This window comes from Odocoileus virginianus, chromosome 29 (assembly GCF_023699985.2).
Source record: "Odocoileus virginianus isolate 20LAN1187 ecotype Illinois chromosome 29, Ovbor_1.2, whole genome shotgun sequence".
NCBI classification, from domain to species: Eukaryota; Metazoa; Chordata; class Mammalia; order Artiodactyla; family Cervidae; genus Odocoileus; species Odocoileus virginianus.
In genome coordinates, this window is record NC_069702.1 from 43276322 (window position 1) to 43301521 (window position 25200).

The 25200-nt window shown below is 46.6% G+C and overlaps 2 protein-coding genes across 11 annotated transcripts in view; one reads left to right on the top strand and one right to left on the bottom strand.

The window, feature by feature from the left end:
- Positions 1-13673, top strand: part of TEX10 (testis expressed 10) — a 45314-nt gene extending 31641 nt beyond the window's left edge. For 3 of the 4 annotated variants that reach the window (XM_070458419.1, XM_070458421.1, XM_070458420.1), the window contains 4 exons: positions 5009-5089; positions 6853-7034; positions 12124-12334; positions 13461-13673. In XM_070458419.1, the coding sequence (XP_070314520.1) occupies positions 5009-5089; positions 6853-7034; positions 12124-12334; positions 13461-13574 (588 nt within the window). In that variant the 3' untranslated portion in view covers positions 13575-13673. Of the gene's footprint in view, positions 1-5008; positions 5090-6852; positions 7641-12123; positions 12335-13460 lie in introns of those variants that run through there. The other variant, XM_070458422.1, reaches the window with a different exon arrangement.
- Positions 13674-14175: 502 nt separating this feature from the next.
- INVS (inversin) overlaps positions 14176-25200 on the bottom strand; it is a 134608-nt gene continuing 123583 nt past the window's right edge. For 5 of the 7 annotated variants that reach the window (XM_070458413.1, XM_070458416.1, XM_070458411.1 and 2 more), the window contains 4 exons: positions 18918-19147; positions 18132-18203; positions 15525-15620; positions 14176-15359 (listed from right to left, as the gene is read on the bottom strand). In XM_070458413.1, the coding sequence (XP_070314514.1) occupies positions 15184-15359; positions 15525-15620; positions 18132-18203; positions 18918-19147 (574 nt within the window). In that variant the 3' untranslated portion in view covers positions 14176-15183. The remainder of the gene's footprint in view (positions 15360-15524; positions 15621-18131; positions 18204-18917; positions 19148-25200) is intronic. The other 2 variants (XM_070458412.1, XM_070458418.1) reach the window with 1 other exon arrangement.

A 25200-nucleotide genomic window follows, 5' to 3' on the forward strand; every position in this document is an offset into this window, starting at 1 on the left:
GTAGCATTTGTACACTCTGGGTCTCTGTGTCAGTTTGCTGATTCTCGCAGTATTTCACACTTTTTCATTGTTATTTCTTAGAGTGAGCTGTGATCGTGACCTTTGATAATACTGTTGTCATTGTTTCGGGGTTTGTAATTAAATGTAACCATGAACCGTGCCCACAGGAGATAGTGCAGTGATCTTAGTAAAATATGTGTGTTCTGACTGCCCCACCAGCCAGCCATTCCCTATCTCTCTCCTTCTCCTCAGGTCTCCCTATTCCCTGAGACTCAGCAGTATTGAAATTAGGGCAGTTAATAACCCTGCAGTGTATGTGTGTTAGTCACTCAGTTGTAGCCAACTCTTTGTGACCCCTGGACTGTAGCTCGCCAGGCTCCTCTGTCCATGGAATTCTCCAGGTAAGAATACTGGAATGGGTTGCCATTTCTCTCTGGGGGATCCTCCTGACCCAGGGATCAAACCCCAGCCTACTGCATTGCAGGCAGATTCTTTACCGTCTGAGCCGCCAGGTGTTCAAGTGAAAGGAAGAGTTGCGTATCTCTTACTTGAAACCAAGAGCTAGAAATGATTATGAGCTTAGTGAGGAAAGTGTGTTGAGAGCCAAGATAGGCTGACAGCTAGACCTCTGTGCTGGTTAGCCAAGTTGTGAGTACAAAAGAAAAGTTACTGAAAGTAAAAGTGCTGTTTTGTGAACACAGGAATAATAAGAAAGTGAAACAACCTTATTGATGACGTGGAAAAAGTTTGAATGATCTGGATAGAAGATCAAACCGCCACAACATTCCCTTAAGCCAAAGCCAAATCTCGAGCAAACCCTGATGATGATTTAGTCGTTAAGTCGCATCCAACTCTCTGCAACCCCATGGACTGTGGCCTGCCAGGCTCCTCTGTCTATGGGATTCTCCAGGCAGGAGTACTGGGAGTGGTTGGCATTTCCTTCTCCAGGGGATCTTCCTGACCCAGGGATTGAACCCCGGTGTCCCGCATTGTGGGCAGATTTACCGACTGAGCTACAAGGGAAGCCTGAAAACTCTCCTAAGTCTCTTCAAGTCTCTGAAGGCTGAGAGAGCTGAGGAAGCGGCAGAAGAGGTTGAAGGCAGCAGAGACTGTTCCACGAGGCTCGAGGGAAGAAGCCGTCTCCGCGACACGCACCTGTAAGGTGAGATAGCTGATGGGGAAGTCTCAGCAAATTACCCCGAAGATCCAGCTGAGACAACTACTGAAATAGTGGCTACACTAAATAACAGACTTTCAGTATAGACAAAACAGCTTTATACTGGAAGATAATGCCATCTAGGACTTGTCTTAGCTAGAGAGAAGTGAGTGCCTGGTTTCAAAGCTTCAGAGGACAGGTTGACTCTTGTTAGGGGCTGATGCAGTTGGTGATTTTAAGTTGAAGCCAGTGCTCATTTACCATTCTGAAAATTCTAGGACCCTTAAGAATCATGCTAAGTCTACTCTGCCTGTGCCCTATAAAGGAAAAAGCCTGGATGACAGTACACCATGGTTTACTGATTATTTTAAGCCCACTGTCGATGTCTTCTGCACAGAAGAAAAGCTTCCTTTCAAAGTATTACTATCATTGACAAAACACTGGTCATTCTGGAACCCTGATGGAGATACACAATGAGATTAATGTTTTTTTCATGCTTGCTAGCACAGCATCCATTCTGCAGTCCATGGATCAAGGACTCATTTAAATCAAGTTTTATTATTTAAGAAATACATTTTCTAAAGCTATAGCTGCCATAATTAGAGATTCTTAAGATGGATGTGAGCAAAGTAAATTGGAAACTTTCTGGAAAAGAGTTCACCTTGTAGATGCCATTAAGATCATTTGTGATTCATGGTGAGAGGTCAAAATATCGATATTAACATGAGTTTGGAAGAAGTTGATTACAGCCTTCATGAGGAGTTCAAGACTTCAGTGGAGGAAGTAACTGCAAATGTGGAAATAGCAAGAGAACTAGAATTAGAAATGGAGCTTGAAGATGTGACTGAATTGCAGATATCTCATGATAAAACTGAACGGATGAAGAGTTGCTTCTAATGAATGAGCAAATGAATCTACTCCTGTTAAAGATGTGAAGATTGTTGCAATGACAACAAAGGATTTAGAATAGTACATAAACTTTGCAAATAAAGCAGTGTCACTCACTGACCCTGACATTTTTGAAGAATTAGTTCAGTCCAGTTCAGTCACTCAGTTGTGTCCGACTCTTTGTGACCCCATGAATCACAGCACACCAGGCCTCCCTGTCCATCACCAACTCCTGGAGTTGACTCAAACTCATGTCCATTGATTCGGTGATGCCATCCTACCATCTCATCCTCTGCCGTTCCCTTCTCCTCCTGCCCTCAATCTTTCCCAGCATCAGGGTCTTTTCAAATGAGTCAGCTCTTCATATCAGGTGGCCAAAGTATTGAAGTTTCAGCTTCAGCATCAGTCCTTCCAGTGAACACCCAGGACTGATCTCCTTTAGGATGGACTGGTTGGATCTCCTTGCAGTCCAAGGGACTCTCAAGAGTCCTCTCCAACACCACAGTTCAAAAGCATCAATTCTTCGGTGCTCAGCTTTCTTTATAGACCAACTCTCACATCCATACATGACCACTGGCAAAACCATAGCCTTGACTATATGGACCTTTGTTGGCAAAGTAATGTCTGCTTTTTAACATGCTGTCTAGGTTGGTTATAACTTTTCTTCCAAGGAGTAAGCATCTTTTTTGCAGGAAGTTACTTTGTAAAATTTCTCTCAGTTCTGGTTTATTTCCACATGGTTAAATTAGGTTATACAGATGTGGCAGGAATATGACACAAGTGATGCTGTGGGTCTCTGATTGCAACTTGTCAGATGGTGCAGGGTTTGGATTTGTCCCATTAAATGTTCGCTTTGCCCACTTGAGTAAGTGGTATCTGATCATTTTCTCCACTCCTATTTTTTCCCCTTTAGTAATATTTCGAGTTTTGAAACAGTGTAAATATCATTTCTTTTTGGTCTTCTCTTTTGTTCATTTATTTTTATTAGTATGGTTTCTTATATTTTCCAGTGGGATAAAATTCCTTACCATCTTTATTAATTTTGATATTCATGTTTGCCATGGTCACCTAGAAGCAAACGTCTTTGTTCTTCTGACATTTCCTCATATTTCTCTGAGTACTGTTGACCTTGAGCAGCACAGGTTTGAACTCTGCAGGCCCACTTACATGCAGTTGTGTCTCAGTACTACATTGCTACATGGACCCGTGGCTGAATCTGCAGATAGAACAGCCTTAGAGGTGGAGGGCCCACTGTGAAGTTACGTGCAGACGGAGGGTCTGTGCCTCCAATCCCCTCCCCATGTTGTTCAAGGGTTAGCTGTACTACCTTTACTGTATCACAAATTGTTTCAGATTCATGTTGTATTTTCCCTGTCCCAGCCCAGCAATCAGGTATTTCTTTAAGAAGCCCAGTTTTCCTTTAGGTGGAGAACAGATTTTAGGAAACATTTCTGGACTCTTATAAGTGTGTTCATTGCTATTTGATGTTGCTGTTCGCAGATCTTATCAGTGAACAGAAATCAGGAATTCAACACCATGGGGTTCATTCTGGTTTTCTCCTTTCCCTCTTGTACCTGCTTTTTCTGATGGTGAGAAACCCGACTTCCATTTACTTAATATATTTACCTACGTGGTCACTTCCTCTGTCTGTGGTCGTCTCCTTTTGGTGCCACCCTTTTCCCTGTGGGCGTCTTTTTTACCCATTTGAACTCCAATTCCTGGGGACAGAGCACCTGTACTTGTTAACAGATAACTGACTCTGGGCCACTGAAGCTCTCCCATCGACTCCAGTGCTGAGGTCTAGCTTTTCCTTACGCATTAGCTTTAGAACTGACTCTTTCAGGAGGGGAGGGGAGGCAGAAGGGAAAAAGGAGGGGATTGAGTGATCATTTATCATTGAATGGGCCTTTCAAATATATTTACCTTTTATGAATGATAATATTCACTGTGCTCATTTTGAAGTAGGAAGATGGCATTGAAAATATCCTGTTTATATTGTTACCTACAGGTTTAAAAGAGAAGACAATTGCCCTGTGAAAACTCTGGGTAGTATCACTCTGCAAAAGGTTTTTATAGAGACATAATGCAGATACTGCTGATTTTTGAGGATTGACAGTACTCATAAATTTATCTTGACTATTCTTTCTCTTTCTAGAGTCATATTCTTCTTTCCACTAGCCTTATCTTTGTCTCCCCATGGGATTTTTCACCATACTTCATTTTTGGTGCTGCACTCCCAGCAGCTTCTGGAGTCATGTTGGGATTCTCTGAAGGACTTGATGCTGTCATTCTGCTGCTTGTTTTTTGGAGATCTTAGAAAATTAAAAATACTAGAGATTTTGATTCCCATCTCATTCATATTTTTCTTCCTTATAGACTGTTCTTTTACCTTTAGGGAATACGAGGCAGCATAATTTGCACATGGTATTTCTGTTTTCTGGATCATGTTTTTTTCAGTGATGTGTTTTTCCACCAAATGGGAGAAGGCTTGTGTCAGCTCTTTGTTTGCCTCACTGACCTGTTGTTGGGACGCAGGCTCCACCTGGGTAGATGGTCAGCTGCCCGAGGGCTGAGACAGAAGTTTCCCATTCTTTCACTCCTATGCGTAGAGCCTGGTAAGACTAGCTCAGTGTGTGTGGCAGTCACTCTGCCGTGTCCGACTCTCTGTGACCCCATATTCAGTAGCTTGTCAGACTCTTCTGTCCATGGAATTCTCCAGGCAACAGTACCAGAGTGAGTTGCCATTTCCTTCTCCACAGTGCTCAGTAAGTATTTAATAAATGAATTATTTAGAAAATCAGCCCATATATATGAGGATTGATTGATTGATGTTTCCATCTTTAGAGTCACTTTTTGTTGAGTTTCTTTCTAATATGTAGAGCAAGTAGGTTTAAAACAAAACGACTGGACCTGTCTCTGACCTACAGTGTTCTGATGTGGTGCTGGCTCTCTCCCTTCCGGCAGACGGTCTGTCACAGTTTCCTGGTCGTCCCCGTCCGAAGCCAGAGCTTTGACGTCCTGCAGAGTGCCATCAGTAAGCATTTGGTAAATATACTTAACATTTTTTGTTACACAAAAAGCATAGAGATTCACTGGTTAAGATTTGGTTTGCCATAATCAGGAGAGAGAGAGAGTGTCCAGGAATCTATGCTTAATAATTTTGTGGCCTCTCATCTGTGGTGAGAACTGAGAAATCTTGGTTAGTTTGCTGGCTGTTGCTAATCAATTCTGTGACCTTAGGGAGATCCCCCACTTTTCCAGGACCTTACTCTCTACATATGAGCAATGAAAGACCTTAAAGTGATACCTTGGGTCTTTCTGACTTGAAATGCTTTCATGAACATGTGCCTCGTGTCATACCTAGAAGGGGTGAAGTGTGGAGAAGGGCTTAAGGCCTGGTCACTGGAAACGGTGAGCTTAGCTCTGAAACTGACTTGTCTTTTGGCCTCTGGGTGTCTCTTGTTCCCACTGGTATTGAATTCTCATTAGGTATGCCTGGGTTTTACTTTTCACTTCCTCCAGCCTTCACACTTTGGTCTTTGACTTTTAGTATAACGATATATTCCAGTGCGAGGGAGTGCCCCCAAGGGTTTCCTCAAGGGACTGCCACTCGTCTGGATGATTTTTTAGGCACGTACACACCCCCTGTTCTTTATTTCCCTCAAGCTGGAAGACTACCACTTTGAATTCTCAGTATACTTTTCTTCCTGCTATCAGACTTCCCATCCATATACACTGTATCTCCAAAGATCCCCATCTTTCTTTTTTTTAACTTCCACTGTAGAAATGTATGCCCTCCTTTGATTACATTCACTATTCCAAGATCAGCGTTCCAGTCAGTCTTGGTCACTTTCTTTACACAGCCTGGTAGAAAGGTGAAGGCCTTGAGAGCCTGCAGACTATGATTACTCAACAGTTGCTTGTGGGAGATTTTAACTGTGTACTATTATAGTTACAAGTTAGAGTCCACCTTAATGACTGTTTATCCAGTCGAGTCCGTGAGCTAGTGCACCATGATGTTCCCTGTCCGGTCTGGGGCAGTGAGGCAGTCAAGAGTAGGTACAGTGTTACCTTACTCCAGTGCAGATGCTTTTCTTTGGTCATGTCTGAAGGACCGGTCAAAGCAAAGGGCAGGGGAAGGATAGTTGTAAAATGAACTCTGGTTTGTGCATTGAATTTCCTGGGAATGGGGGTGGTGCCAGATTAGCATTTTCCGGTCTGAATACTTGGGATCATGTAAATATGGTTGTTGGCATCAAGATTTTCTTCGGATGCATGAAATAATCCTTTTACATAATATTTCTGGCCAGCAGCAGAAATTGTAACATGTAGAAAATTTAAGAGACTGTCTTGAAGGCGATGCGGGGGATTGGATTGATAGTATTTCTTGAGTTTAAATATTTTCAGAGTCATTTCGGGTAGCAGTTAAGTTGTCAGAGGAAAACGGGACCCTCAGAGGTGGTGGGTGGCACAGCATGTGTTGAGGTTATACTAATTCCCACCAGGAGGAGGAGGAGTGTTGTCGTTCAGTCACTCTGACTGTGTGACCCCGTGGACTGTAGCCTGCCAGGCTCCCATGTCCATGGGGTTCTCCGGCAAGGATGTTGGGAGTCTGTTGCCACTCCCTTCTCCAGGGGATCTTCCCAAACCAGGGATTAAACCTGGTCTTGCACATTGCAGGCAGATTCTTTACCATCTGAGCCAGCAGTAGTGATGGGAGGTTAACTGTCCAGGTGATGGTACTTGTTTTTGTGCTGGGGAGAAGGGCTGTTGTGAAGAGGTCGCTAACCTCAGTTTTCTCTGCCCAGGTCGGGCTGACTGTGATCCCCGACAGCACGGCCGGCTGTGTCTTGGGCGTCGTCTGTAAGCTCCTGGATCACACGTGTGTCCTGAGTGAGGCCCTGCTGCCCTTCCTGGCTTCTTGTTGCTACAGTCTGCTCTATTTTCTGCTTACTTTAGAGAAAGGAGAAGCAGAACACCTAAGAAAAAGGTAACAGTTTTGTACTCGTAAACTTAATTTTTTTCCTACTTGTTCAACTCCCTTCAGTCAATCCATAAAAGATATTTCCAAAATCTAATTCTTTTTTAGAGTTCATATATCCCTAGCTACCCGCTGCTTTGTTCTTTTGTGAGTCCCGTTTGTGATGTGGTATAGCAGTCTTAGTTTTTGTTTTTTCTTGTAAGCTACAAATTGGAAAAGTTAAATGGTATTATAGAGTTTCTTGGGAGCTTTCCTTAACTTTGCTATAGATCTGGCAAAAAAAAAATTCTACATTTTACAAGGATGGACTTACTAATACGAGCCTTTGTATTTTGTTTGGACTTCATTAGAACTAGCCAGAGTCAAATTTTAAATTCTTGGGTTTAAGGAAATTGTCCTAAGATGCTGGTGTTTTTAATTATTACTTTTGCTTCTATATCATTTTTAAACTAAAGCTTCTAGGATAGTATGGAAGGTTTCACTTTCATTTTCAAAAAGTGTTGTCATGCTTCTGTTCTTGTCGGTATGCTGTAAACAGTTCATTGCAAGAAGGTTTTTAAAGTCTTAAGAGATGAGCACGTGTAAGAAAATAAAAGTCATTCTGTCACTTTTTGACATTTGCCTTTCAAGTCTTTTTTGAACTTTTAAGTGTCATAGAAATATGTCATACATATGATTGTATAAAACATTTAAATAGTTTAAAGTGTATAAACTGAACATCCATTTAGCCAAATTCCTAATTTGGTTTAGGAATAGAACGTCGTCAGCACGCACTCTATCCATGCCCTTTCCATAGTTACATTTCTCTTTTACACTTCCAGAGATCACTTCTGTGTTGACTAACTGCCTCTTTATTTAAAATAAATAAATACTTTGTTGCCTTTTTATTTAAAATTTTTATGTGCATTTATAAACAATTCATTTTTGTTTTGCATGTTTTAAGAGTTTGATAAAAAAGAATCATAGTGTATTTTTTGTGACTTGATTTTCATCATCATTGTGAGAGTTACTCGTGTTGATTTAAGGATGTAATTCATTTTGTTTCTCTATACCAGGAGTCAGCAAACTTCTTTCTATGTAAAGAGTCAGATGGTGAATATTTTAGGTTTTTCAAACCATAAAGTCTTGTCAGAACTATTCAGCACCCCCTGATCTATGAAAGCAGCATCAGATGATACATAAATGAATAAATGTGGCTGTGTTCCAATAAAATTTTATTACAAATACAGGCTGCAAGCAGGATTGGCTGTGGTCTGGTACCCTTGCTTTGTAGTATTCCGTTTTATGAATGTACTATAACTTACTAATTGGGATTTTTCCCACAAAGTGTTATGTGTATTTAAAACTTGGTAGATTTCACTGTTAGTATCCTGTAAAATTTACACATAAATAAATAGATCCGGTGGTACTTTTCTTACACATCATCAAGCTTTAGGTCTTATAGCTCAGGAAAAGCCTTTGTAAATAGCAAGGAACTTCTCAGGGTTATAAAGATTTTATAATGAGCATCCCCATTTATGAAATAGGTATTTTGCTATTTGTCATTTCCTGTCACTTGAAATATAGGCCCCTTGTGATACACTTATGTTTCAGAGGTCATCTTAGTTTCTTATAGAACATTCTGCTTTGATTGTATGTGGTTGGACTGAACAGAATTCAGTGTATTTAATACATTTTGTCTGTTTAAAAATTCTGTTTTAAAAGTGTTTTGTGCTGGGTATTGGAGAGTCTGATACTACCTGGACCACATGCATTCCGAATGACGTAACTTGGGCACAAGAAAGGGCTGGCAGCCAGAGCCTTAGGTACTTCAGTTTCCCTTTTGGGCTCCTCCCTCCCACACACGGTGATTGTGAGATTACAGACAGTGAGTGCCAGTCAGGCTACTGGGAACTTTTGATTTCACAGTTCAGTTCAGTCCCTCAGTCACGTCCAACTCTTCACAACCCCATGAATAGCAGCACGCCAGGCCTCCCTGTCCATCACCAACTCCTGGAGTTTACTCAGACTCATGCCCATCGAGTCAGTGATGCCATCCAGCCATCTCATTCTCTGTCGTCCCCTTCTCCTCGTGCCCCCAATCCCTCCCAGCATCAGGGTCTTTTCCAGTGAGTCAGCTCTTCGCCAAAGTACTGGAGTTTCAGCTTTAACATCAGTCCTTCCATTGAACACCCAGGACTGATCTCGTTTAGGATGGACTGGTTAGATCTCCTTGTAGTCCAGGGGACTCTCAAGAGACTTCTCCAACACCACAGTTCAAAAGCATCAATTTTTCGGCACTTAACTTTCTTCACAGTCCCAACTCTCACGTCCATACATGACCACTGGAAATACCATAGCCTTGACTAGACAAATCTTTGTTGGCAAAGTAATGTCTCTGCTTTTTAATATGCTGTCTAGGTTGGTCATAACTTTCCTTCCAAGGAGTATCTTTTAATTTCATGGCTGCAGTCACCATCTGCAGTGATTTTGGAGCCCCAAAAGATAAAGTCTGACACTGTTCCACTGTTTCCCCATCTATTTCCCATGAAGTGATGGGACCAGATGCCACAAGTGCTAACCAAAAAATTGGCCTGGACCAATTGAGGTATTCTAAACTGTGGCCACGGCACTCTGAAGAAATGTGTTGCTTCCTGGACTCTGTTAATAAATGAAAGATCGGCTGCTCAGCTGAGCCCTCTGGCCTCGTAGATGGTGGTCTGTTCTTTTCTGTGGTTTTTGACTCTCTCCTCTTTGTTGTCTTGAAGTCAGGTTATATCTTAGTGCAGGTCTGTTATTATTTACCCTGCTTGAGACAGACTTCACTCCTTTAATCTGAAGACAGTTGGGATTTTTTTTCAGGTATGGGAAGTACTGTTTTTATTTCTATTATCTCACCCACTATTTCTGTTCTCTCCTAAAAAGTCCTTTTAAACATAAGGAGCATCTGATTCTGTCTTCTCTTAACTAACATCTTCCATTTTGCTAATTCTTTAACCCTTCTGTTGAGTTTTTGTCCGCCGCTGTTCTCTCTGATGCATTTTGAGTTTTTACTTGGCTCTTTGTCATTCTTGCTTATTCTTCATTCAGTGGTGTTAAATGTCTTATCAGTTTTCTTTGTTCGTTGTTTCCCTAGTGTGGGAATTCTCCCTTGTTTTGGGGAGCAGGTCAGGCTCTAGAAATTGTCTCTCGTGGGGATGAAGGAACAACCTCATGTTTGGGTTGTATGACTTTCTCTGAATTCATCTGTTGTGAGAGTCTGTGGAGACCTCCCTGTGGGGCAGTTTCCCATTTGCCTTTCCCTGGCTTCCAGCTCTCTGCAGGGAGCCCAATTCTAGCTCCCGACCTTCTATACCTGGGGCTGAAGCCTTGTCTTCCAGTGCTGTTGGCTATTGGAAACGAGTCCTGAAACCCCACATCCAGTTCCACGCCCCTGTGTATCTGTCAGAGTTCTGTCAATTTCTGGCACCTAGAGAGTTCACCATTCTAGCTTTTGAGCTTGGCTGCATTTTTTTTAAACTATATTATCCATATTTCTCCGCGTTTAGGGGGTGGAGGCTTGGTTGGTATTATCTGGCAAAAATATATCTGAAGTTTGCAGTTAGTGGAATTCCTTAAAATTATATATGAAATATTGGACTTTCATCAGTTCCTTTAGAGTGGTTTAGAACCACTGTTCTCTGTTGAGCTAAAATCTCAACTTCATTGGTCCCGGTTCTGTCCTTTAAATACTTTATAGTTAAGTACAGCTATTTTTGTGCATGACAACTCTTAGAAAAACCTAAGAATGACTCTTAAATGGTATTGCTTCCATCGTTTGTGGTTCCCCAGGTCATCTTCTTTTTGACCTGACAGTTTTCTTTAATTGTGGTGTGTGAAGGTGAAATTCTAAACTACTCATCCCTTCAGTATACTTAATTCGGTATGATGTGGAATCCATGAGTCCTTTTAGAAGTTTTGATCCACAGTTATTTGAAATCCACTCAAGTTCAAGTAGAAAATGAATATATTGGATCATTACTGTAGTGACTTATTTAAAAAAAAAAAATCCCCACAAAACCCAAAGGGTAAGAATTGTGCAGGCAGGAATGTGAAGCCCAGCAAGAGCCACAGTGGCTTCTCCTCTGGACTGTGTAGTCACCATCTCTGTGCCTTCGCCTCATCATTACTGTGTCTTTCAGTCTGACTTTCTCCTCTTGCACACGACTGTCCTGACCTGGCCGTGCGTGAGTCCACAGGCTGAGTAAAGTCTCTGGTGAGCGGATCTGGTTGCCTTAAGATGGACCCAGTACCCACCTTCCATGCGTCTGCTGTGTGTGGACTTGGGAGGGAGGTCAGATGGTGAAAGGTTTGCTGCTTCTGTGTCTAGAGCTAGTCAGGTTTTCTTAGAATGTCTTGGGACTGGGACGGCTATGCACTCTTGAAACCGTAACAGATTAAGATCAGAGCCTTTAGCAGCCAGTGGGCTTTGCCTCCATTTAATTGCACTTTTCTAGACTGTGGTTAGACCATTTACCACTCTCATAAAAACATTTTTGTTCCTGTTCTATAAAGTTACCAAAAGAATGATGCTAACTGAAATTTGGATTTACTATCTCTGGCCCATGATAGTTCCCTGACTGGCTATTTTCTCACATCCCTTTTGGTTCCTTGTGAGTACATATTTCTCTGCAAATTTGCCCTGTTCTAGCACCTTGAAGCAGCTCAGAATCCAGATCAGAGGCTTAGAGTTTCATGAGGTTCTTTTCTTTCTCTTAACAATGGGATATTCTTTCCCGTTTGACCTTTGGTATTATACAACGGTTTAATAATGTTCACTGGTCTTTCTGTTCTCTGGTGAATTGTGTTAAATATGATCACTAGGGCTTCAAGAATGTCTTGCCCAGGAAAATGTTGCTTGCTAGGCTTTCTGAAACCCCTAAAATAGGGGAAGGCCGCTAATTCTTCACTGCATTTGCTTACTTAGCTCTCATGAAACTCAGTTCTTAACTAGTTTTGGTTTGTGGGGTTTTATCAGAAAACACTTTGTTTCTCATTGGAAGGACACTGCTCAGTCTCGGAAGTGTGGGAACCGCTCTCCCGCCTGCGTCCGCCCGCTGACGTGTTTCTCGCTCTGCAGGGACAGGCTCTGGGGGGTCTGCGTGTCCGTCCTGGCCCTCCTGCCCCGAGTCCTCAGGCTGATGCTGCAGAGCCTGCGGGTGAGCAGGGCTGGGCCTGAGGAGCTGCCTGTTGTGGGCCAGCTGCTCCGCCTGCTGCTGCAGCACGCGCCCCTCAGGACGCACATGCTGACCAACGCCATCCTGGTGCAGCAGATCATCAAGAATATCACGGTAAGAAGCGCGAGCAGGCCATCTGCCGCGTGTACTAGGTTCACGGGCATGGAGGTGGCCGTGGGAGGCCAGGGCTCCTGCGCCTGGACAGACCCCGGGAGTAAGCCCAGTGTGGTGGTTTCTCAGGACTTCCCCTGGCGTCTGATTCCAGAATCAGTGCTAAAAGCCCTAAAATACTCGAACTAAACTAAGGTGGCAGACAGCTTAGTTGGAAAAGGTACAGGCATCAGAGTCAATCCTAACTGGATTGTGATACAGATTCTATTGATTGGGTGAGTTGGCAACTTTTCTTTTTTTAAAACCTATGTGAGCTTGTTTTCCTAGCTGTAGAAATGGAAATAGTAGCAACTTTGTTGGGTTTTGTTGACCATTAAATGAAATCATCCAAGTAAAGTTTATACTGTAGCTGACATTTATTAAGTACCCAACCGATACTGGCTGCCACTGAGGAGGTTTAGCAGGACTGAGCTGCAGACCTGTTTCCAGTCACTTAGATCACTGGAGAGGGGGAGAAGCTGCGAGCTGTGGACTTCAGCTTTGTAACGGGCGGTTCTTAAGGTTCATTCGGGTGTTTTGGTTTGGAGAGTTGAAATGAGGTTTTTTAATTGGTATATGTAATAATACTTCAGAGTCATAGAGCTTATACATGCATAAACATAGGATGCATTCTGAATCTCATCAGTAATGGAAGACGAAGCAGAATTCAGAAATAGAAGAAAGTCAAGAATTTGGAGAAAATCAGCCCATCTGTATAAGGATGACAAATTGAGTCCTATAGAATTATTATTCTCAGTTGATGTTAATGCAGAGATCATGAGATTCTAGAATGCAAAAGGGCAGCAATACAGAGTGAGGGGTGGTTAATGGTGCAGTTTCATTAGTGCCTAGCAGAGGTGGAGGGGAGAGACCCAGTAAGAAACGGGTAGCGCTTGTGCCGAGGATGCAGCAGGAGGTTTAACCCCCTGCGGCAGTCCCCCAGTAACAGGTCCCCTTTCCGGTGAGCTCTCCTGTGGTGGTTTATGGAGGAGGATGCTCCTGCGGGGACTCCGAGGCCTTGCTGGGCTGTGATGAAACCGTCGGGAAGCAGCTGTGGCGCCGCGCTCACGTTGATCTCTTCCCTCCGCAGACACTGAGGAGCGGCGGTGAGCAGGAGCAGTGGCTCACGGACTTGCACTACTGCTTCAACGTGTGCGTCGCGGGGCATCCCCAGGGCCCCCGCGCCCTGAGCGCGGTGTACTGAGAGCCCCTGCAGCGCTCTGTCGGAGACTGTGCACTCACGTCTGATTTTGAAGAGACTGGTGTAATAGATGTTTGTCATTAAAGCTGAACTTTTAAAGAAGCTGCTTATGAACCGTCCTTTGTACTGAAACAGGAAAATAATGCTTGGGAGTTGCCGTGGATGCACAGGCTGGCTTCTTGGACTAGTGTGTGATATGTGGTTAAGTATATACATCTTCATAGCTAAGTATATAAAATACAGAGCAATAATGTGGTACCTCCTGTTATATTCTAAGAAACCAGCTGAATCCTTGTGGCCCCATCGTGGCAAACCTCATTCTGTGTTCTCAGTCCCAGTTCATTCAGACAGCAACAGACTAGTGTTTGGTTTGGTTTGGTTTGGTTTCGGAGTGCTTGCTTCTCGCTATGGAGTTGTGTTGTTTACAGAGGATTTCTAGCAGGATTTCAAGACAGTACTCCCATTGTTGTGAATTTTGCTATACCTAAGTGGTGTTTGGTCTGAGCTGCAAAACCCTTAAAAAATTATTTTTCTACTAGTGATTATAATTTTTGTTAGAATCATTTTCACAATAATGATGTAATTAGCCAACTATAAAAAAAAATCCAAGTGTTTAACACTTTATTGTTTCCAGTCTCTCACTGCCAGGACAGGGGTGGCAGTGATCTTAAAACGTAAGCAGTCCTAGAAATACTTGTGAGCCTAATATGTCATTGTTTCATTCCTAGTAGCTTTGCCCTTAAAAGATGAAGAAGCCCATAATCACTGATTTTATTTAAACCAGATGTTCTTCAAGAGCTGGAATGCATAGTTCGCACATTGCCAGAGGAATGGCAATTTGACAGGACGGCTCACCTCCGCAGGTCAGGCAGAAAAGGAGGAGGAGGTTAAGGCCCGAACTGGCAGCCTGTGCCCGCGCGATCTGGTCTGTGGGCCTGCCGACTCGAGGCCTCGGTGCTGAGGCGCAGCCGCCGGCGCTCAGCAGAAGGAACACAGTTCGCAGAGGACATGGCTGCAGCCTATGGCCTTCAGAGTCTGACACGGAAACTGTAAAATGTAAGCCATCAACAGTATACCTAGTACAGCCTTAGAATTTCTCAAAGCAAACACTGGGCCACGACTCTGGATGTGGTGTCTGTAATGAAGTCCATTGCATTTGATTCCAGAAAAGTCGTGAGCTGAAGGCAGTTGCTGTGGGCCAGGCTCCTCCCCATCTCATTTAGGTTCTTCAGACTGGAGTCAGCAAAGCCAGGCTTGCACCAGCCGGCAGGCAGACACCCCGACCCAGCAGCGTCCTCAGTGCTCGCTTCTCTCAGTTCTGCGGAGACTCGCTGTTACACAGTCTTCTTTCCCAGCCCCGCTGACGTGGAGGCGGGCGGGCAGCTCTGCACACGCGTGGACCGCCCTGGTCCTTGCAGAACAGGTGAAGGGTTCACAGGCAGCGCTGTGTAGGGCAGGAGGAAGGGTTCACAGGCAGCGCTGTGTGGGGCAGGAGGAAGGGTTCACAGGCAGCGCTGTGTGGAGCAGGAGGAAGACACATTTCCTTTCCCTTGCTACCACACAGTCAGGCTAATAAGGCTTTGGGATATTAAAGCTGCCTAAAGTGTGAAAGCTAATCCGAGAACTTGAAGTCTGCACTGGCTATTCGAGCCCCCCGGGCACAGTCTCCCTCCTTAGGCAGTCGAAGCTTTAGTTTGTTTCTTGATGGCTTAGCTGATTGCAGGTTGTAAGAAAAATTCTGTGATCTTCCACTGTTCTCAAGGAGGTGAAGACACTGCAAGTTGCTCACTGTTAAATGACAGATAAATAGTCAAATTATTAATACTGAAGGGCAGGGTGGGGAGGAAAAGGGGTTTAGGTTTGGACTATCCATAGAACCCAATAAGGTGATGGCTGGTTTATGGTAGAGACAGGATGACATCAGCCCCTCCTTTTCCATCCTCTCAAAGATACCTGACATCTTTTTAAGGAAGAACCTTGGCTGTGAGGGGGCAGGTGCCTGAGGAGCTAGGACTGGAACGTGGGTCTTCAGTTTGCTTGAAATAACCACTATGAAAAAAAAAAAAAAAAAAGAAATAACCACTATGATGCCGCCCTCTCTGCGTCTCTAACACGACAGTTAAAACAGGACGCTACAGCTGCAGCGCTCGGGCGCGCTCAGCCCTCTCGCTGAGCAAATGAGGGCGCCCTGTGGGGGCTGTATCGCTGCGTGTTCTCTTAACTTGCTGTGAAGCAAAGAAGCAAGCGTGAAAGGTGAGTAGTTTTTTTAAAAAGTTACAAAGGTAATCGTTCTCTTCTGTTTTAATCACTGTTATTCAGTGAAGCCGAAGTGAACTGTTTGGGAACTCTGATGCTTTCTGCCTGCTTTGCTGTATATCGAGCCGTCTTGTTATCTGCATACCCCTCTGTAGCTGGGCCGGGATATTCCGCATTCATATGGGGGTACCGTTTTTACTAGTCCATGGTTATTCCATTCACTGGAATGGGATTCTTTTAGAGGAAGTTTTTATTTTAATGAGATGGGCCCCCAAATTTGGGACATTCTCTCTCTCTCTCTCTCTCTCTATATATATATATATAATATAATGTTCTCTGGTCCATTACTATGCTGCTCTTCTTTGTGGGTGTGGCTGGTTTGCAGGTGGGTGGGAAGACTGGGGCGAATGCAGTTGTTTGTTTCCTGGATACATGTAAAGAAACAGTCCGAGGAGTTTGTTTCTTCGGTTTATCCCGCTAACTTTCTATTCCTTTTAAGAGATAAAAGCACTACTCACACCTCTCCCTGAGTTGAAGGTTAGGAGCCACAATCTTAACTCAGATCTGAGCACCTACAATGTGCCCAACAATGCACTAAAGCTAAGTAAACAGTAAACAAGTCATACATGCTTAACTCGATGGAATTCTCAAACATACATCCTTAACTCGATGGAATTCTCAAAGCAAACAAATTTAAACTTTTTAAAAACTTTTTGGCTGTGCCTCAAGGAATGTGGGATCTTAGATCCCTGACCTAGAATGGAACCCACGCCTGCTGCAATGGAAGTGCAGACTGCCAGGGAAGTCCTTCAAAGCAAACATTTCTACTTACGGTAAAGACTGAAGCACGGCTTGTCTTCCTTGGTTCAGTTGGCCATCTGTGATGCCGTGTTGCAGAAACAAATATGTCTGTCCAAGTCATGCCCGTTTCATGGAAATTTATAGACATGTATTCTGAATAAAACATGGGCTGCTGCTAACTAGCTTGCTTCTCTGCCCATCAGCCTTATTCACAGGTCAGTGATTAATGTGGGTAGGTAGGTGGGCCTCATAAAACCTTTGTCCCCCAAGTTTGGGTTTGGGAAAAGGTTCTCTTCTGTCCTCATCCATTTTCAAGCCAGTGTAGAATAGACAAGCTGATAATTCATAGAAAGTTCTAAGAAACTACTGACAATTTATTTTGTTTATTCTGTCTTTAACTGTGAGTCCTTTAACATAAAACCTCTTATGCTGTTATACATCTTCATTTTTAAAGATTTGAAAGTCCTGGACTTTGTCGAGACAGAATAAAATACCAAAATACCAAAAATGGTACGTCTTAAAGTAATTTTATCTAACAGTTGTTTCTGAAACTATTCCTCAGTTCACTCAAGATAACTAGACGTGTGTGGCTTTTTTTTTTCTTTTAAACCTAGAACTATGGCCTGACTCCTTTGGGTTTCTAATTGCCCTGGTCAGCCTGCCTGTATGACATGAATTGCCCAACTCTTATTAAAGCTTCGGTAGTAATTACAGTCCCCCATCTCCAGATTTTCCCCCATCAAAAACTAAACGAATGCTCAAGTTCGTGCTGCCAGTCACTGCTCGCCTCCCCAGCTGCGCCGTCCCTGCCGGGTGACTGGATCAGGGACTGGGGGAGCGTGTGCCATAGCCACCCATGAGCAGCACTAGGCCTGGCACTCGCTGCTGACAGCGCTGAACTTACCACCCGCGTTGAATGCTGGCGTGAGCGGAGGGGCCCTGAGCAAGGCATCTTGTCTGGTGGCTAAAAAGAGAGTTCCCTGAACTGCTCCTGTGTGAGTGAAGGTGTGGACAGCTGAACCTGAGCTGGACCTACTGTTAAATAGTAAATGTCCTCCTGAGGTGGCCCTAAAAGGCAAAACCAGAATTTGTAGTAAAGGGATTTCTTCCCATCTTTGAGGAGGAGATGGTGGATCTTAATGGGAAACCAGAACAGAACAAGAACTCCCAGGATATTACTTTGGAGAATAAGAGTACTTGTCCTTACCCCTCTTGTATGTGAACAAGTTTGGTAAAGGGATCAGTAATAGGAGCCATTTATTATTTCTGCTGGAGGTACTGTTAAGTTTTGGGTTATAAAAATAACTTGTCTCTTCTGAACAAGAGATGTTTATTGTGCTAATTCCATGAAAGGGGGATGAAAAACATGCAGCCCTGAAATAACTGGCCATTGGAACCCCCTGGCAGTCTGCTCCAGTGTCTCCACCTTTGGGGATGAAACAGAAAAGGGGCGTGTTTCTCGCATGGTCTCCCGTCTGCTTTGCCACGTAGGGGCTGCCTTACCTGAGCTGAGACCCAGCACAGAGGGGGCTTTTGAAGACCTTGTGGGCTGGCGCACTCTCCCTTCTTGAGAACCTGAAATCAGTCAACAGTTACCTATTTTTGACCAATGACAGCTGTGGCCTGACCAAGTGCTGGATTTCTTGCTGAGGGGAAGGCCTGAGCGGCAGGTGCCACCAAGATAGGTTGGTTAGGAAGTGGAGAGCCACGGAGGCCCAGGCTCAAGCCTGGAGGCTTCGCTGCCAGGGCCGCAGGTCTGTGTGTGGAGGTGCCGTGACTTTTGCTCCCTCCATCAAGGAGCGAGTCAGGCACTCTGCAGAGCTGAAAGGGTCTCCATGTGCAGCAGTTTATTCGCCAGACAGGCGTGTACTGTAGTGCATGGGTCTGGGGTGTTCCTGTAGACAGGGAGCTCTGTGCTATCTAAGCGCATGGAAGGGCAGCATAAGGCCGGCAGGTCGACCTGGGCCTGGGATCCTCTAACTGGAGAATTTAAGGGGAAAACCAGCAGCAGTCTAGAGAGCGTGCTATGCTGAGGCTTCCATTAGGAAGCCCAGCAGACAATCTCTTGGCAGTAAGGCACTCTTGGTTGAGATCAGAATGCTTCATGAAGCTAATTCTAACCCAGAGTTGCTGCAAGGGAGGCATAAATACGATGAGAATTCTCTTGGTGTCTGGCTGTTTAATAAAGTTCCTACCTAAATGGAGGTTTGCCCAACGTAATTAAATCCTGTTTCACAGTCTGAGGTGACGCACTTCGGGGTGCTGCCGTAAAGCACGCAGGACAGTTACCGTAGATCTGCTTGAGCGCTGAGTGCCTGCTGGGCTTGCCGCCCGAGCTGCCCTTGGGTGGGCTCTTGGTGGTCTTGCTTACTGCCATGGTCTTCGGGGGTTTCAGTTCCAGCTCCCTCCTCCAAACCTGGAGGATCAAAGCCAGGCACTCTCGGTTCCATCTGTCCATGTCTCTGGCTCCGAGCCGCTTCAAGTGCAGGAGGTGTGACAGGTGCTTCCTGAGCTGGTAGCTGGGGGGGAGTCAGGAGGGCAGAGAATTTAAGGTCTTAGTACTGAGAAAACCAGTGTCCCTGGAAGTTCCTAGAAGCTATAGGAATAGTGGTTGCTGGACTCTGAGATTCATTCAAACTGCCATTCCTAATTTCAGTGGCAGTGTGTTGTATATTGAGTTCTGCCCCCGTCCATCAGTACTTCCTGAACTAGGAATCCCTTAGATGGGTCCTTGCCAACGTGTGAACGAACAAATCAAGTGTGAGAAGTACTGTGTGAGAGCTGGGAGCTGGATGGCTGGGCTTTGTGCTGGGTTCAAGGGATGGTGGAAGCTGGCTAGGCAGGGAAGGGCACTGTGGGCAGCAGAACTGGCGTGACTGGAGATGTGAGCATTTGTGCATGAATCTTCACTAGTGGAGTGAGATGTGTGCAAAGGATTATGTATTTGGCAAGGCAAGGAGGATTGGAGACCGGGCCCCACAGTGGAAGGAACCAGCATTTGGTCAGGGTCTCCTGGATACCAGGCACCTCCCCTGTGGTTAAGTCTGAAAGTAAACCTGTGAGGCAGACATTATGAAGCTGACAAAGGCTGAGTCGAGAGGAACATCACCAAGATGGTGACATAAATCCATTTTGACTGCTCCCCATCAGAAGAACAGCAGCTAATAGTTATTTCTGGCTAAGAAAGACAGCAGTGAGAAAATCCTGGGACATGGGGATGCGACTAAAGCACCTCCTGCTCTAGATGCTGAGACATTTAGAAGGGTAACCATGTGAGCAGCTCCATGCTGACAGCTCCCCCCCCCCCCCCCCCGGCCCCCGCCCCTCAGGCTGGCTCAGCATCACACGGAGGGCTCTACCCCGAGCCCACGATTCTCCCAGTGGGAAAGGAGCCCAGGGTGGACCTCCCGCTCCCCCAGCATCATGGGCTGCTTCTTGGGAGCAACTCCAGTCTTACTCCATGGGGAATGCAGGGCACTCTGGGGCTTACCCACTGGGAGCCCAGTGATGACAGAGCAGGAATGAGGGGCTTGAAACAACCAGCATAAGGATCTTGGCAGAGCCTACCTGCAGAGTCCAACTGGTAGCTCAGACCAGTGGCTCTGTTTGGACTCTGCAGAAACAAGACGGCAGCACAGTCTGAGCAGGGAGCCCACTGGTGGTCAAGTTTCCTGGATCCAGTTTCTTACATACACAACCCTGCTGGCCTTGGAGCCTGGTCTGACCCTGCCTCGGTAGGAGAGCTGGGTCATAGCCCAGCCCATGGCTGAGTAGTTTCTGGTCGCTTCCTGACCGGAAAGGCTGGCCAGACCACCTGGACGCTGTGCAGCCCAGCAATGCTCAAGAAGAGGGCAAAGCGGGCAAAGCCGATCATCCGAAAAGCCAAAGCATTGTCCAGCCAGGGACCTTGGGGAGAAGGGCAGCTTGAATCAAGATCACAAAGAAGCCACCTTTAGAACCAGTTCCGCCACTCTGCCTGGGTAGGGAAAGTAATCCCAAGCTCCACCATGGCTGAATACACCTTCAGCCCGTCCAACCAGGGGACCTCACCAGAGTACACTCAAGCCTTGAAACCCATCCCCTAGTCCTTAGAGCAGCACTTGAGGAGAGGACTGCCCATGGCTTCCCCCTCTACAGAATAAAACTAGTGGCTGTGTCTGGCCAGGGAATTCAGTGCTGGTGCTGGGGCGTCCTGTCCAACCAGAGCAGGACGGTAAATCCTAGCTCTGCCTACTGCCAGTCTTGACTAAGTAAGCCTGGCTAGAGAAGCCGGGCAACTTGCAGAGCCCAACCTACAGCCTCACTTGAGCAGGGAACCAAAGCAGCAGTCCTGTCCAGCTGTTCTCGACCCGCCCCCCGCCCCCAACCCCACCACACGTTCTTAGAGCCTAGGCAGTGGCCTTGCCCAAAAAGAGAAAGCAAGTCCCACCTGCCCAAGTACATCATCAACAGACAACGTCCAGAAAACCAAACTGAGCTCAGTGCTGAAGAACCGTCTCTGCCAAAGCAAACTTGGGAGAGGAGGCTGCTTATTCAGATGCATAGATGCCAACATAAGGAACCAAGGATACACCGCCCCCCCCCCCCCCAAGAAAAAAGAAAAACCACAGGTAAGTATGATACCAAAGGAAATAATGATACTTTAAGATACTCTATATAAGCTTCATGGTAATCACAGGGATAAAACCTGTACTAATTATACCAAGGAACATGATAAAGAAGTCCATGCAGATTGACACCAGAAGGCATCAAAACACAAAAATAAGATGGAACAATGGGTCAACAAAACCAGACGACAAAAACGGCAATAGTACATCCTCACCTACTATAACTGGGCTGAGGTGGCCCTACTGGTAAAGAGCCCGCCTGCCAGTGCAGGAGACGTCAGAGACATGGTTTCCATCCCTGGACGGGGAAGAGCCCCTGGTGGAGGGCGTGGCAACCCACTCCAGGATTCCTGCCCCTGCAGTATCCCACGGACAGAGGGGCCCGGAGGGCTACAGTCCACGGGGTCACACAGACTCGGACATGACTTGGCACACACGTACCAATAATTACTTCAAATGTAGAAAATTTAAAACAACTACCATGGGATCCAGCATTCCCACTTCTAAATGTATAACTGGAGATGAAAGCAGTACATTGAAGAGATCCCTGTATCCACAGCAGCATTATTTTACCATAGCTAGGACGTGTCCACTGATGGGTGAATGAATAAAGAGGTGGTTTTATGTATGTACACACACAATAGAACACTGTGTGTTATCTATGTCTTATCAGTCAGCCACTCAGTCGTATCCGATTGCAACACCACGGACTGCAGCACGCCACGCTTCCCTCCCTGTCCATCAGCAACTCCTGGACTCTACTCAAACTCATGTCCATCGCATCGGGGATGCCATCCAACCATCTCATCCTCAGCTGGACCCTTCTCCTCCCACCTTCAATCTCTCCCAGCGTCAGGGTCTTTTCCAGCGAGTCAGCTCTCCTCATCAGGTGGCCAAAGTATTGGAGTTTCAGCTTCAACATCAGTCCTTTCAGTGAATATTCAGGACTGATCTTTAGGATGGACTGGTTGGATCTCCTTGCAGTCCAAGGGAATCTCAAGTCTTTTCAAGACCACAGTTCAAAAGCATCAATTCTTCAGTGCTTGGCTTTCTTTACAGTCCAACTCTCACATCCATACATGACCACTGGAAAAACCATAGCTTTGACTAAACGGACCTTTGTTGGTAATGTCTCTGCTTTTTAATATGCTGCCTAGGTTGGTCACAGTGTTTCTTTCCAATATATATGTGTATTATATATATACACAACAGAATATTATTCAGTCATAAAATGAAATGCTGCCATTTGCAGCAACATAGACAAACCCTGAAGACCTTATTTCAGATAAAGATAAATATTATTTCACTTACATGTGCCATCTTCACAAATAGAACACAAATTCATAGAGAAATCAGATTTGTGGTCATCAGAGATTGGGGGAGGTGAACTGGATGAACATGATCAAAAGGTACAAACTTCCAGTTATAAGACAAATAAGTACTGGGGATACAGTGTACAATGTGATGACTATAGTTAACACTTCTTTACGACATGTGAAAGTTTTTAAAGAGTAAATCCTAAGAGTTCTCATCACAAGGGAAAAAAACCTTTTACCTATGTGAGATGATGGTGTTCACTAAACTTAGGTGGTAATGGTTTCATAACATATGTAAGCCAGGTCCTTATGCTGTACACGTTAAACTTACGCAGTGCCACATGTCAGTTACATCACAATAGAAATTGGAGGGGAAAGGCTAACAGAGCCAGGAGAAGCCAACATTCAAATCAGTGCTTGTCTAGTCCAGCAGCCAAACACTGCTAATGACTTGGTCTCTACTCTGTACTTGGTGGGGATGCTGACGTTTCTAAGAACAATGGCAAAGGTCAAGAGCTGAGTTTTATACTAAGTCTTGGTAAGACCTTCTGCTGGAGGGTGGAGCCTGGGGTGGGGGAGAGGGGAGGGGCACCAGGGGGATGGCCACATTTACCTCTGGGGTTTTTCTTCCCGTGTTTATCCCATGTGCCTGCCCCAAAAGCTCTTGCTAATCTTGGCTGTCGTGCAGCCTCCCAGGGAAGCTGCAGCAGGGTTCACTGACCGCAGCTGATTAACGTCTCCCAGTGCGCCCGCAGGGAGCTGCACGCCCGGGCTTCAGACACACCAGTTGGGACAGGACCTTCCTCCCGCCCTGAAGGCTGGTCACAGTAGGACCACATGGTTCATCCTTTCTTCCGCAGAGCATGACAAACCGTGGCACCCCTTTACTAGAAGGTCCCATGTTTCCCAAAAGCCAATTACAGACAGAAGTAAGCGTTACGGGACAACACAGCTCCCCACTCCAATTCCTCCATGCCCCCTGCTCTGCTCTGGTGTGGAGGCCGAGTCTGTCTGATGGTCTCCTGTCCTCGAGGAGAGCGTGCGCGCCTGGTTTGCTGAGACCCAAACACACCCAGTGGTCGCGCTCAGCCTGGGTGCAGGGCGCTGCTTGCGGCCCCGCCGCTCCTCGCTTATTTACGTCAGAAGCTGCTGGGGCGGAGCTGATGACAGTGCTTCCTACAGCAGCTCCTCCTCACCACAGCACTTTCCACCCAGCCCAGCTTGTCCAGTATCCAGGTTCAGCCTTTCAAATAGTCCAGTCTTCACTGGTAACAAAACTCAGATTCTAAGACGGAGTTTCGTCTTCTCTGGGCCCCAGGTTCAATCTGCTCAGCCCGCCCGGTGTGTTTCCCGCCGGCCGCCTGCTTCCCTGGGCGTCCGTCCTAGGACGGGGACCTGGGCTGACGGGGGCTCCCCAGCCCTGCCCTCGGGGCCCCTGCCGACACCCCGGACACCCCAGGTCGTCCTGGGTGGCACTGGGGCTCCTGGGCTTCAAACAGAAGGCGGACGTGGCTGCAGCAGTCAGTAAGGGCTCGCCACAGCGCGCAGCTTCCCAGAAGCCGGCTGGGGCTGAAGTCCCAGGCCTCGGAAATGCACCGGGGGCAGCCGGAGGGGCCTGGCAACTGCCTCCCCAGGTGGGCGCGCAGACCGAGCCCGCTCTTCCTGAGGAGGAGGACGGGCTCATTTGCTGCTGCGGACACGGGCTGACAGGCTCTGTCAGCGCTGCCTCTTCAAAGGAGCCAGAGGCCAGTCTGACGGGGAGGCCCCGCAGCTGGGGAGCCTCAGGCTTGTCCGGATCCCAGGTTTCAGCTGAGATACTTAACAGGAGCTGCCTCTGGGATGGTGGCCAGCGCCCGTCCTGGCGGAGCACCCGGGACGGGGGAGCAAGGCCCCTTCCCACCTGCGGTTGCAGAGGTCACCGGCCGAGTGGGAGGCCAGTGCCGGCGCACACCGGCTCCGGGAGCGGCGCTGGCTGGGAGCCGTGTCCCCGGCGTCCCTCGCAGGGATTACGCGCGTTTATACACGTGCGACCACTCACAGCGGTGTCTGCCGGGAGCGCGGATGAATACAACCACCGGTATTAGTAACAGCGATAACAACAAACCCCATGACATTATAAAAACGTGTTGATGCGGTGAGACCATCCAGGCAGCCCGCTCTCCTCCAGCCGGTTCTGAGCCGCACCGCGCGAGGTCGGCCTGTGCCTCCATTATTCTGGCCACGGCACACACTGCCTTCAGAGAACCTAAGGGAAAGGGGCCTGGACTTAAGTCAGACCGAACTTCGAGTGCTGGATCTGACCATCAGGACCAGCCTTGTTTCCTGAGAACGTCTGCTTGTCTGCAAAGCATGGACACGAAGCCCTGCTGTGTCAGCTCCTGGCGTGGCTGGGAGAGCCGAGGAGGTCGCGCACGAGGTGACTAAACTGCCGAGCCTAAGCAGACGCGCGGGCACCCTACAGTGATGGCCGGCAGGCCCCGGGCAGGTCGCTGGGCTCTGGGCTAGGAGACCCGCACGAAGATCCCTGAGGCCTCTCCCGGGACCGCCCAGGACACTCAGCTCTGCCTCTGCCGGCGCCAGGGTCCCTGGCGCTTTTATCTCCCCACAGGGGCACTGACCTGCTTGCTTTGCTCCCCCGTCACGCTTCCC